A 14,683-nucleotide genomic window follows, 5' to 3' on the forward strand; every position below is an offset into this window, starting at 1 on the left:
AATCACTTTGATTCTGAATGGCTGTTCATTTCTTTTTAGTCAGCAACAATCAGACCAAAAAACTTAATGTGCTTGCAAGGGAACAGATCTTAGCAAAATTAATCTCATCTCCTTTAAACAATAGTCTTCGTGTGTGAACAAGAGTAGGCTTTATTATTTAGCTATTTGCCATTCATTTTCATGCCTCAAAAGCTTTTCTTCTGTTCAGAGAGCAAGAACATCACATAATTTAGGTAACCAATACACACAATGCAACAAATGGCAAACATCAAGGAAGAGCTCATGAAAAACTAGAAGGCTAAAAATTCTTTGGCAAATGCTCAAAAATAATGAAAGCGCTGAGAACAGAAGAAGGCTGTTATGGTGTCCTCAATATGTTTATGACTAGCAATTTCATAAGCTTCCTATGAGTCTGCTGAGGAGGAAATGGCAGTGTATAAACAAATCATGAAGACATGGTCTAGTGGTGGACTTGGCAGTGCTGGGTTAACAGTTGGACTTGATCTTAAAGGTCATTCCCAACCCAAATGATTCCATAACATCCTATTCCATTCTATAAAAATCTGTAGGATAACCACACTGAAATAGATACTGTGGTCTCAGTCATAGCAGACAGAAGTTTTGTTGGTTTTGTTATCTGACCTATCCTAGCTATTAAATATGTCATTCCTTCAGAAAAAGGAGTTGACATTTAGCTGCAGAGATCTGTGACTAGGAACAGGCAATAAATTAGATAAGAATGTTGGAACAACTGTAGTGAATCAGACCAAAAGACCATCTAGTCCAGTACTGTGGCCTTGGAAGCAGACATAACAGAGAGCCCAGTATGCAATAGATGGTACCCTGGAGACAAATGGGGTTAAAATGAAGGACTCACTGAAGCCTGTGAAGACTTTTTTCTAGACATGATAGAGCAAAGGTTCCAGGGACTGCCAAACAGGATGCAGTCATGCTTTGTTCTCATCAAAGGTTAAGAAAAGTGAGACTGCAAATTTGAACATCAAATAGCTTCCTGTGAGATGTGAAGTTTTGTGATACACACATCTAGAAATAAAACCCCTAAGTTTGAACTCCATGTCATCTTTAATTTTTACCTTTGGAAAAGTTACTATTCACAGTGAAAAGGAAACTTATATTTTGGAGTTCAAAATAATAAAACTATCTTCATCCTACAAAAACACCTTGTCCATGCTAAAATTAGCATGTATTGAAATTAAATTAATTAGTGTTTCAGAGTTTATATAGGAAAAGGGTCACTAATTTTCATATTGTCTTGGTGAATATAAGCTAAGAATAACCACCCTGAGCAAACTCTTGAAGAAAAATAGATGGCAATATAGAGAAGAAACTGTTCCATCTTTCCGTACATATATATATATATATCCCTTTCAGTATCTATAAACTGATGGTCAGAAATGACAGTTTCACCTCAGGAAATCAAAGTCCAAAGGCAGCTAAATGCAAAAAGATTTTCTACTCAAGTAAAAGGACTTGAGTTCAGGTCCCAAACCACTCACATGTACAAAGGTATAGTTAGCTAACCAGGTTTGAAATTATCTATAAACTCTGGACTGTATTTGATTAAATAAATAGGCATTTTGGTCAAAAAGACATCTGAATAATAGACATGTTCTCTGGGTTCAAGCAATCAGTGTGCTGTGAGATGATCACATTTTCAAAACATTATAAGGAAGGTGCAGTAACCAAGTAGTGAAGATGGCATATAAAACCAGGTCTGAAAAGTGGGAAAGATAAAAAAACATACACAGATGCCAACTGAAATAAATAAACACACAAATAAATAAAAGATCAAAGTCCTATAACCAGGGACTATAAATACAACTTTTTGAGTATACTATCTTCTTTAAAGTTCAGAGTGTGTAGTGGTTTTCATTGTTCTACTTGAGATGACCCCCAGATGCCTGATTTTCAGACCACAAAGCTCAATTATTTTCTATCATAACACCTTGAGATCATAGCATTTACTAAAAAAAACCCCACAGAAACACTTATTGGAATAATGTGTCATTTTGCATTATATATTTGTTGTCACTGTCATAGATCAGTTGAGAAAAAGAAATGACTTCTTCAAGTTAAGGTTTTGTAACAGATGCTTCTTTTAAGTAGATCATATTGATACTCCCAAGGGAAACAATAACTCTAATTCTGCAAAGTGTTGCTTGTGGCTACAGAGTGGGCACCACTAAGGGGAAATGACAGCAGTAAAGCAGTAACAAGAGCAGTTAGCCCCTTTCCCAAAGAACTATATGGCAGTTAAAAAATCTCCCTATTTTTAGGATTCTTCTTCTCCTGGTAAAGGTTTTTACTGATTTTTTTCATCCATTTTTTTAAATGCAGCACAAATGGACCTACTACAAAGTAAGCTGTCACAGAAAGAAAAACAGGTATTCTACAGAGAGATGATAGAAAAGATAAATTTTTTAAAAGGCACATAGGGATTTAATTACTCACTTGCCATTAAAATCTTTGTAAGAGGTGTCATTGCTTCTACAGAAAAGTGAAAATATACACTGTTGTAAAGAAGATGTTATGTCTCCCAGATGAACATCAAATTTTAACAATATAAATATATCATCACATTACCTGGGCCAGAATAACTAAAGAGCTCATTAAAGTCTGGATCTGTATGGCTGGGAAGCAGCCTTGCTGAAAGGGATCTGGGGGTCCTGGTGGACAAGCTGGCAGGGTCAGCACTGCACTGCTGCAGCAACAAAGGCACTGGATCCTGGGCTGCATCTGCAGGGGCATTGCTGGCAGAGACAGAGACATCACCACCCCACTCTGCTCAGCCTTTGTCAGGCTGCACCAGAGCACCGTGCCCAGCGCTGGCCCCCACTGCTCAGGAAAGACACAGATAAACTGGAGTGTCCAAAGAAAACACATGAAGATGACCACAGGGCTGGGAAACCTGCCCTGTGAGGGAAGCCTGAAGGAGTTAGGCCTTTTCTCCCTCAGAAGAGACACCTAAGGGAGGAAACTCATCACAGTATTCCAGTACTTAAAGGGCAGCTACAAACAAGACAGAGGCTCTTGGAGGACACAAGAACATGACAAGGGGTGATGGGTACAACTTGCATCAGGAAAGGTTTCACCTCAACATAAGAAAGAAATTTTTTACAGTGAGAACAATCAATCACTGGAACAACATCCCTAGGGTGAAGTCCCCATCAGTGGAGGTGTTCAAGCAGCCCTTGGACAGGGTGCTCAATAATGTCATCTGGGCACAAAAAGTTGGACCAGCTGTTGTTCTGAGATCCTTTACAGCCTCAAAGGTTGTTCTATGATTTTATGACTTTTGATAACTTTGTTCTAATCAGTTTTTGTCATTTTAGATATTAAAATAATGGTGAAAGGCTTGACCAGTATTAGAATATTAAGCTAAATGCCAAGAATCATCTTACTCATCTAGGAAAACTATATCTCAGCAAGAAATTTCCAGGGCCTTTTGCTTTATGGTATGGAGATTTTGCAGGAGGGAAAAATGGGATCTCAGAAATACATCTCTTCCCATCTTCCTTCTCAGGGTTGATTCTTTTTCCTGGAACAAAGTTCCAAAGTAGATAAAAATCAGGTCTTTCTTCAGGAAAATGATCACTTCAATCCTTCCAAGTTCTGCCAGGTGGAGAAATGCCTGTACATTCTAATCCACTTTTATTTATATCACTTTCCCCTTTCTTTTTATTGATGCAATCAAATAGGTCACATGGTAGGACCTTGTTTTCCCTCCTTGTTTTCCCTCCTCCATTCAAAACTAATGTTTTTGCCTCTCCTCTCTTCTCTTTTCAAAATACTAAAGCAAAACCACAATCCAATATAAATATGGAAATTGTTTTGTGAAAAGAAAAGTTCAGATTATTCAATATAAAGTCTTTGAAGAGGATTATTTGCATTGAATTACTTTTACACTAGTTCAGACTTAAAAGAGGTATTTGAACAGAAAAGGCTGTCGCAAATTCCTCTCTGAAGTATTGGCATTTTTTCCAAAATACTCTATGTCTCATATGAAAGGAAGCTGAAATACCATGAAACATTTAGTTTATGGATTTATTTATGACAGGAAACGCATTCTTCCTTAGGGAACTAAACTATTCTGAAACTGTTGAACAATGTTGCTGAACTTGTCAGCTTCAAACAGAAGGCCAAGGATAATCCTCCAGCATCCACCCCCCATCTGAACTGTTCCCTCAAATATAGCACAGTGTAATGATTCACTGTTTAGCTCAGAATAATGACAACAGTTGTGCCATAGAGTTTTTTAACTGGTGCTTAAAACTGCAGACTTTCTTCTCTGAGCTGTGCATGTCAGAGAGAACGGGGGAAGCCAAGTAGCAAACGGCCAAATGCACTTTCTTCTTAAACTTGCAGAACAGAGCAGATGCTGGCAGCTGCTTCTGAAAATGCTGTAACTGTGGATGCCAGAGTATTGAGCCAGATCTGCATAAAGGTTAACATTTCTACAGGATTACCCAGTGGGGCTGAGAAAGACACTGATCTCCATGAGACAAGCCACGAGCAGCTCCTCTGGGACTCAGTGCAAGGCTCTGCTTGCAATCCAGGGTCAGGAAAGACAAGGACAACTGAGGTGCTCTTCACTGCATCATGAAAAAGCTTTGCATCTTTCCTCCAGTGAGCATAAGCCTCCCAGAAAATTTATATTAAAGGGACGAGAACTAATAGGTCGTGGAGAGGAGAACTATGCCCTTCAAATATGTAAAGGAAGTCATACAGTATAAAATAGTGCAGGCAGCTCAGATCTATTTTTTTTGCTTTTTGTATTTCCAGTTACACCTTATCCAAAACTACTCATGCAGTAGCAGACAAGGGAGAGGGAAGAAGCAGTAGAAGGGACGAGGCCCTTTCTTGAATCTTTTTCTCCAGACTGCATCTGGATGAAAGAAGAAGGAGCTATGTTAGCACTGTCACCTAACCCATGGGCGCCCAAGCTGCATTATCCGGGTTATATATATATGTGTTACTTTAGCACACTGCAGATATAATACCATCTCTTTCTTCTAGTGGAGGGCCAAACCAAAGGACGAGGTAGATTTGCCCTACTCACTGCCAAAACCTACAATTTATGGTACACTGTGACTCCAGATAAAGTAAACCATTTGGATTAGGTGACTAAACTGTTTGGACCCTTGGAAGAGAGACAGAAACTGGGTATCAGTGATTTAATGGTAGTTCTGAAACAACAACATTGTCCAGTTTAGAAAAGACAATGTACATAACTGAGATTACAATAGTAAATAAATATCACTAGCTTCCTTATTTTCAAGCAGGCAGACCACAAAGCAGGTGCTGACAGCTCAGCCACTGAAGGGAAAGGCAGATACTGTAGCAATGCAGCACACGTAGCAGCCACCTGAAAGCATCTCAGCAGCAGGAAACACAGACACTGAGATAGCAACCTCCTCTACAGCTTCAAAGGGCATGGCATTTTCATCTCTGCATCTCCCTCTGAGGCCTCTGGGATCACCTGTGCCTATTAACCCAGTGAGGTAGCAATTCAAGCCTAGCATTTTCTGGTCATGCTTACTGCGTAAAAGCCAATCAAGCATTATTTTTATGCATAGCCTGTGCTTGTTTCTGAGTGTATTACTGCTTATCTTCTGTGAGTCCTTGTAGATTTGTGTATTCTCATATCACTACTTTTATCAATTTTTGTGTAATATTTTTCATCTCTTCTCCATCTCAGGAGATAAGAAAAAATACTCTTGTAGTATGGTGGAAACCTGACTTTTTAAATTTTGTATGACAGGAAGACATACTGATGGAAGAAGAGAACATACATTTGGGACTTAGGAGAAATAAAATTTTGCTACTCAGCTACCCTGGATTCCCTAGCTCAATTCTTTAAACATTCATGAATTATTTCAAATTATATGGTTTTATGTCTCTATTATATATAAATATATAACATCATTGTACATGCTGCAATTCTAACTTTAGATTTTTGTCCCTCCTTCCCTTCATAAAGATGCAGCAATATCAACCTTCTGAAATGCTGTATACACCACAGATTTAATTATTTATTCACCTGGTGGGTTGTGTTTCTACTGTTATTATTGCTTATTTTTTGACTGCACAAAGAGTCAATGTACGATAACAACAACAGGAAATTTCGGCTTCAGCATGGGAGTCCTGCACTGACTGGAACAGTCAAAGCCAGAATGTGAAGTTCTGGCAGCTGCAAAAAATGTCCCAACCCAAGCCCAGGGGCAAAACAGTATCATAGGATATCTTCCATCCTAGATAAATGAGAATGCAGTGGTCTTTTTCTTCATAAAGAACACAAGTTCAATGCTTTACTCTCTTTAAAGTTCTGGGGTTTTTTTCCCCCAGGTCATTTTCCCAGTAACTACTGGTATTTAGTACTCTGAAGCCAGTTTTGATCAGTAATTTAACAAAATCTGGTGGATATGCCTGATGATTTTTTTTTTTTTATCATAAAGCGTTCTCAGCCAAAAAGTGTTTTCTATGGAAAATTCCCAACCAGTTCTACTGTGAGCCAGACATCTGGAGTATTAGTTGGAGGCGTTTGTGTCTGGAATGACTGCTGAACCGTGAGAGATGTCACACCGTGACCTTAAAGCTAACCCCACAACCCAGCTGCATATCCTGTCGCCCCTGCAGGGACCTAAACCTTGAAATCCTTGCTGGTTTTCCCTGCGTATGTGCTTATAGCACCTAGAGAAGGAAATGAAAGTATCTGCTCACTGTGAGACACCAGGACAAAGCTACAAGTTAGGTGCAGCCATCATAGCAAGGTTTAGTCTCCCTTGAGGAACAGGAAATACGACTGAATTACAGAGGCGTTTCCATATGCAGCTAAATCTACATACTGTGAGTCACAAAGAGCTGTGAACATGTAGTAATCACTGTGAACTAATAAACAGTGGGAAAGTTCACAAGCTGCCCTGGATAACTGCCCTGGTTTCTACAAGTATGCTTTATCTCTGCCACAGGGACAAGTATAGATGGAATGGCACTTGTGTTTCCTATTTGCCACAGAGGAACATCAGAGAACACATGTCATGAGAGTAGAATGGCTGGGTCTAATGACAAAACCTCTTCTCAGCTGATCTTCACATTATTAATTAACTCCCTGCTTGTCTTTTAGGTCTCTTTCTCCCAGCAGTCAGAAAAAAAAAAAAATCATAGCTTTCTAATTTATTCAAATTGGGCTTACACTGGGTTACCAATCCCAATATCATGCCTCTGCCTGGACAGGCGGATCCTTATGTTGTGCAGAGTCAAGTCCTAGTAGCTTTGAAAATCTACCTTTGTCATCCTCTGCAGACTTTACTAAGAACTGTGTGCCATCTGAAAGAATGACCAACCCTTTGGGAAACTTCCCTCTTCAGCAGACTAAGTGCCAGTCTAATTTTTCAGACCAGATTCTCACACAAAGCTGCTGCTGTGCACCCACTAGTCCTGTAAACCCCACTTTGCCTTGTTGCTGCAACACATGCAGTAACGCTGTCCTACAGTGGGTGTAACATATGACTGTACATGACAAAATTCCTTCAAAAGAAAAGAAGTTGCAAATAATGGGTGTGGTTTTGGGTTTTTAAAGATGATTATTAAAATCACACAAAAGGAAGAAATTGAGTGAAAATGACTAGAGGGCTGAGGAAAATGAGTTTTCCCTTAGAGTAGTTTAAGGAAACTTGGCAATTTCCCACATGCCTGGGGATATGTGCTTCAATCAGCTCCTCTCATTTTGCATTTCCAAAGGCACTGGGCTAAGCTGAGGAAGTGCAATTGTGAACTATCCCAAGTCCAGGGAATTGTCACCTAGGATGACTTTGCCTCACCATCTCCCAAGCATGCTGTCAAGAAAAAGTACCAAGCTTCCCTGACATGCAGCTCTGAATGCTCCCCAAAGCTGCTGAGATGCTCTAATGCTGGTAAACCTGTGAAACTACAAGCTCTTGAAAGTCTCTTAATGCACAGGTTTCTTTTGTGGAACTGTTTCTGATTTTTACCTTTAACACAAGGATATTTCTAATTTCAAGTTCTGCAGGCTGCAGTGGGGTATTCTACACCTTCTAGAGTCTGATGTAGACATTAGGTACAAGGCAAAGTTGCTAGGAGACCACAGATGGAGCAAGGAGCATTGCAGTAACGCAGCAGCTTTTCACACAGGGCTGATGAGAACGCCTGCATCAGCAGTCAGCCCTTCACAACTTGAAACAAACCAGACAACCTTTTGCTGCTTACGTAAAGATGCACGTTTGGTGAGGACCATTAAATTGCTATAAAACAAGCACACCACAACCTGAATAATAAGCAAGGCAAGAAACACTGAAAAGGATTACACAGATAACACTTGCTACTCTCCTTCATTTTTGGGAATGGCCCCTTCACTTAGAAAACAAAAATCCCATTTATACAAACACATGTTGGCGCTTCCTACTTGTGTCCTGGGCCCAAGTGGCATATCACTGAAATACAAAGGGGAATACTTAATGAACCAGCAGAAGATACTGTGCACTCTAAAATTCATTGCCCATTTCCAAGTTATTTAGAAAAGTGTGTCACTCACTGTGGCCATAAGCCATTACAATCCACAGAGCCCTTTTGACTCTTCTGTGCCCTTACTCATGAGTCAGAGTTCATGCTAATTAAAATTTACCACTTGGCAAGCAGAGATTAGAGGTTTATCAAACTCAGGCTTTCATTGTTCCAGTCATTCCATCACAGGTATTTAAATAGACAACATAAACCAAAACTAATGCAGCTGCATGGCTGTAAGGTCACAGATCTTAGACATGCTAATGGTCCCACCCATAAAGCATTATTTGTCACCTGTATATGGAAAGTTGAAGTATAGAAAATCTGGATCACATCTAAAATTCAAATGGAAAAGCTGTGACTGAACAAAGCCGTGAAACTGTGCTTCAGTTCAGCTCCTTCCAGTGGGATCATCCATCTTGAGAGATCATTAACCTGTTCACTGCTGAGGTAGAACTTACCTGACAAATATTAATTCATATATTTCATTATAGACACTGAAAGAATATCAGATGAATACAGACTAAATTTATTCTCTTCATTTAAGAGGGAGCTACAGTAGCAAGTTTAGCTGTACCTGTTCACATGTCAGTGCTTGAAATTAGATGATGTTAATGCCTACACTGTTTGAGTGCAGCTTACAAATCCAATAATAAAATAGCTTTGGCAATGGACATCTGAAAGTTAGAAGCTTCAAGTGTGTCAAGTACTCCATCTTGATAACAAAGAAACAACTGAGCCAAGTACCAGATTATGTGCTGTGCAAACACAAGGTCCCATCTACCTCACCTGAGAATAAATGAAGCCAGTATCAGCTAGAAATTTTCTGCACTACTCTATTTAGAGTACTTCACATACCAGGCATTAGAAAGTGAGCAAAAAGAAAGGTGAGGGTATGTATTTGCTTCAGTTTGTGATTACAGTATTTACAGGTCTAATTCTCATGTTATGGTAACATAAATAATTTGAAAGATACATGACATTTTTCTGCTGTAGCAAAACATTTTACAACGTGTTTCGAATTGCTGTGGTAGGGCTTAACCTTTATGTTTTAGACAAGAACACCTGCACACAACTAATCTAGATAATTGTAGTTAATTTCAGCAGCTTCATGTAAATCATTTACTTTTCCTCTGTGAGTTCCCAGCTCTTATCTCTTCATGACCCTATTACACACACCTTCATACACCACAAAAATAAGCAGATAATTTTCTCTCGGGAAATCTCATTAGTAGAAACTAGGTATGTTCTGCCACAGCAGCCCTTTTGAAAAAAAAACTGAAAAGGAAGTCTTTGTCTTTCTTTGGGATATACACTGCACATTGATTAATTAGGTAAGATTTGAAGCATGATAAAAAGTTATCCCAGCATTAACATTCTACAGGAATCCTGTATCTGCATTGCAACCTTTCACTGAAGGTCGATGGCCTGGAGAATTCTTCTTACAGTATTATCTCTAGCTATTAAAATTAATGTAATTCCACTTTATCTAAAAAAAAGTAGTAAAATATGAAGCACATCCTAAACTCAAGTAACACTCACTTAAATGTAGGAGGCAATTTTAAGTCAATATTTTCAGACTAAAGTCATAAAGCACTATATATAATTAGTTGTACAAAATGTAAATCAAAGGAGTGCTTCCAGACTAAAATTCTATGCTGAAAGGATAAAAATGTATATCAAATTCTACACACAGTGTCTGCAGCAAAAGTCCCTCTTTTGTACTAAGGCCTTGGCTCATTCTAAAGTAATGGGATTTTGCCTCTAGTAGAACTGAGTTTAAAAAAATCACACAGGGACTTGAAGCCTTCTCCATCACTCACAGGGGGATGATCAGCCCATTTTCTGTTACAAATATTTCTTTCTAGGAGGGCAGGCTGTGTTCCAACACTGGTGATAGGATTTGTGGGTTTTGCCATAATACAGTTCGCTCTCTCTCTGCAAAACAACAGTTTCTCATTACCCTTTGAGTCACAGGCTTTTCACCCAGGTATAAGGAGTGCAGGCACAGAGTCTCCATCCTGCTCATGCATTTGTGCTGCCTCTGGCTCTGCTGGAAGTACCAAATGCCTGAGTATATGTCAGCTGCACACCATGGTGCTCTCATCAGCCTGCTATGAGCTCTAAGAGCAGGGAGCGTCATCTGGATATAAACCAGACCTGCTTCATACACCTGGCCACCATCCTGAGGTCCATCACTGCTTACTGCCCCCTCGAGCATTGCTCTAAGGGGCAGATTTTTCATAAAGTGCACATGGTTGTACAAACAAGTTATTTTTGTGATCTCTACAATGAAAACCTTCATACGATAACTGAGTATGCAGACAGCAAGCCTCATTTGCTCATCTGCTAATGCACTTTATAGGTGAAAATCTTATCCTAAATTCCTGTTTATGTGATATGGTATTTTTTAAATTTATACTTTTTCATCCTAACTTTTTGAGACTTTGTGTCACTTGATAAGATATCCACTGCTATCACATTTCAAGAACTACAAAAAGTAAATCCTTATATTCTGGTGAATTCAGCCTTGAGATGACAACAAAATATATCCATCAAAGTATTTATATAAAATACATATATTCTATAAACCATGATCATAAAGTTAGACATATCAAACTGAGTAACCATCAGTAATGTAACAGAACAGTGTTGTTTACTCCTGAGATCAGAAGGCAGGGACCTCCTATTTGTAGGAACTATGTTTTGAAAAATTGCCTTCTCTGACTTTTTCAAAATGGCCTTTATACTGCTCTGAAGAATAAAGTCACAATTCAGTCACAGCAAATCATGAAAGATGTCAAAGTTATTAAATGTTGGGCATGAGGAAAGGTGCCCTTTGATTTCAGATTCTTTTCAAATACCCAAATACTGATGAAGGTTTTTCAGCATAATAGAACAAAATCTGCATTAGGATTTTTTATCCTACACACTTGTCAAGGACTCAGAAAATGTGACTTATACTTGTTAACATGAATCACAGATAAGAATTAAGGTCAAAATACAGTCAAAACCCTGCATTTGTTTTGCCAGGTGTATCAACAGGACCGTTCAAAGCACCCACAATACAGTACAATTGAATTTGCTGTTTAAAAGTCAGGCCACATATAAATACCCTATAGACTACATTGTGTACTTTGTTCTTAATGTTAATTAATATTTATAGATTTTATTGACAAGGCTTAATTGCAAAGTCTGTCACGCCAAGGTTCTGAGCTGAGTCCGTAGTAATTTTTACAGATACTTAGGGGTTTCTTGAATGCCAAGTAAGTCCATGTCCTGACTGCACACAGGACAACTTAAAAGTTAAGCATTTATTTAAGAGCATTTTCCAAGAGCTTAAACACATACAGGCTTGGGGCCATGACCACTTTCCTGTGAAGCTCATTCGAGCGATTGACCACATTTTCCTTATATCCAACCTGAACTTCCCCTGATGCTGCTTTAAGACATTTTTATGCAAATAGAACTTTTGCTAATGGGAATCTGTGGCACAATGGGCCCCTTCATGTTTTTTTTAGGGAAAAACTGCCAACTAACAAAAATAGGGGTCACTCTAGCCAATTTAACATTGTCTGGAAGGCAAAAGTCATGCCAACTGTATTTAGAAATAGTGAGTACGCTTCTAACTGTGATGATCATTGACATAGCCACTAGGAAAAACTATGCATTCCTTGCCATTTGTAGCAGGACTCATGTGACAGAGTGTAGAAGCTCACAGCAAAGACATCCACATTTAGGTTAGGTCCGTAGATTTTCCTTACAGACAACTGAAAAAGCACACGTTTTTAGGGCATGATTCATCTCATCCTAGAGTAGACACCTAAACTAGGACAAACTAAAGTAGACTTCTCCCAAAGTCCTTACTGCAATAGTTTACAGGGTAAATATATCCATGTGAGATTTTAAAACAAATCAGAATATGCCTCTATGAAAGATGAGCCTTATTTCTAAGCACAATTTTAGGTTACGTACAAAGGTAACAACATTCTACAATATCACCATCCCTCCTGCCCTGAAATCTATTACACCTAAAGCTGAAGACAGGACAATTAAGAAATTATGATGAGCTTCTCAGTACCTCTACTTTCAGTTTAAGTATGATGAACTGACTTTTTTCTTCTGAATTCTAAAGGAAGTTTATTAGCATTTTTTGAAAATATTTGGTTATTCCCAGCATTTTATTCTACACATTTTTCCTCTGAAATGTCTTTATAGTCTTTATTTTACAGGTTTTCTTATTCAGACAGTGAAAATATGAGGACTTTTCTGAAAAGTAATGCGTGGTAATGAAAACAGTCACAAAAAGTGAGTCTCAGAGTAAAACATACACCTTCAAAATTTCCCTACAATTGCAGCAGTGACTCAAAAGAAAGTGAAAATATGAAGAGGCTCTGGAAGACAGCTCTCCCAGCATGTACCAGTGTAGTTACCACATATTAATCAGCTATAGTTATTGGAAAAATAAATAAAATCAATCAAAAATGTATATTTTAGTAGCACTAAATTAACATCTGTTTGAAATAGTCATACATCAAAACTGAAAATGCTATGCCTTATGGTATCTTCAGGCAACCTTTGTCTTTTAATGCTTATTTTGTGTTCAGTGAATGTTCACATGAAGCTTTAAAAGAATTTTCTTCAAGATCCATAGTCCAACACTTTTTTCAGAACGATATTCTTTTGAATATGTTGGTATAGGATCTAAAGAAGCAGAACAGCAGAGGAACTTGATAATGTTACAAAAGGACATCTGGTTTTCCCCCTCCTGCTACCTCCTGTACCAAACCAGGGGAAGGAAATGGCATAGCATGGGAAGGAAACATATTAACAATGAGGAAGAGCAGGCAGTCTACAGATCCTTCTTTTATGCAGGTTTACACCAACTTGGAAAAGAGGCATCTGGCCCATCAGAGCTGCAGACATATTGATGCAGCTGTAAATTCTCTAGTAATAAACAGATTTCTACAGACAGAACACAATGAAATGAATCAGGTCTGTGTATCACTGACTAGCTGGTAATGAAGAGCAAAGGGGGTTACCTTAATAGGGCTTCCATCTGGAGTGAGAACCTCTTCTGAAAGCTCCATCATCTTCAGTGCCATCAGGGCAATGGCTTTGGCATGACTAAGGCTTTTCTTATGGAGCCCTGCTGCAACACAGTACGCATCACCTATTGTTTCCACCTGCAGCAATCAGACAAACCGAGTGTCACAGTATGATAATGAGAGCAGAACCCCGCCATTAGGGCTGCAATCAAATACTGTTGCTTAAAACATGTGAGCAAAACATTCATAAATAAGCAATTAGACAAAAGAGCATAATTACCTGAGTCTGCAAACAGGTGCAGTCAAAACCCGACATGAAACAGCACAGTGGTTTATCACCATTATAACCAAAGAAGATCATCTAGAACAGTGTATGGCATCAGCTGAGATATGACAACATTTTCCCACAGCAGTAACACAGAAAATTGCATTTTCCCAAATAAGAAATTGCTTGCAGCTTCATTTCATACTATCCTGGCTGAGTTTGCTGTTGGGTAAGAATAGTGCTGCAGAACTGTAATTCATAATTAGTATTTGATATGCTAGAAAATTTTATCAGGAAGAGAATTAGAAAAAGCAAAACATCACCATAAAAAACAGTGAAGACTATCTAACTCCTCATTAGTGGGTAGCTTTTCCTGGTATAATTTACAAACAGATGCTACTGCTACAGACTTCTGACTGCACCTTTCTCCCTTATTTTCAAATAAGAATTGGCGTCTCTCTCTACTATGCAGGCTATCTTACTCTGCATTCCCTACCTGCAGGCATGAAGTTCAGCAGACTGATCCCTCTGGTCTCTTCAGGCAGGCCTTACTGCTCTCTTATCCTGATTTTCTTTAAAAACACCTGCCCCCCAGGAGGAACTGGGAGCAAAATGAATTGCAGAAGCCCTCTGGCTCTGGATAAAGGCAGCATGAGAAACACTGCAGACCTCAAGGTCTGCAGCTTTATTTACAGCATTGTGTTTTGCAGTCTGTTTGCTCACACATCGTAACATTGTCGCACAAAATCCATTAACACGGGCCCAAACAGACCTCAAGCATTAGTTTAGGTTTTGTGACATAACTAATCTGGCTTTCACCCTGCACACA

At 38.8% G+C, this 14,683-nt stretch overlaps 1 protein-coding gene across 2 annotated transcripts in view; it reads right to left on the bottom strand.

The window, feature by feature from the left end:
- Positions 1–14,683, bottom strand: part of GUCY1A2 (guanylate cyclase 1 soluble subunit alpha 2) — a 156,584-nt gene that overhangs the window by 46,951 nt on the left and 94,950 nt on the right. For both annotated transcript variants that reach the window (XM_042023826.1, XM_042023827.1), the window contains exon 6: positions 13,584–13,727. In XM_042023826.1, coding sequence (XP_041879760.1) covers positions 13,584–13,727 — 144 coding nt within the window. The remainder of the gene's footprint in view (positions 1–13,583; positions 13,728–14,683) is intronic.

The sequence above is a fragment of the Corvus kubaryi genome, unplaced genomic scaffold (genome assembly GCF_017639235.1).
Source record: "Corvus kubaryi isolate FWS band 111438036 unplaced genomic scaffold, C.kubaryi_AGA036_p1.0 37256, whole genome shotgun sequence".
Classification (NCBI taxonomy): Eukaryota; Metazoa; Chordata; class Aves; order Passeriformes; family Corvidae; genus Corvus; species Corvus kubaryi.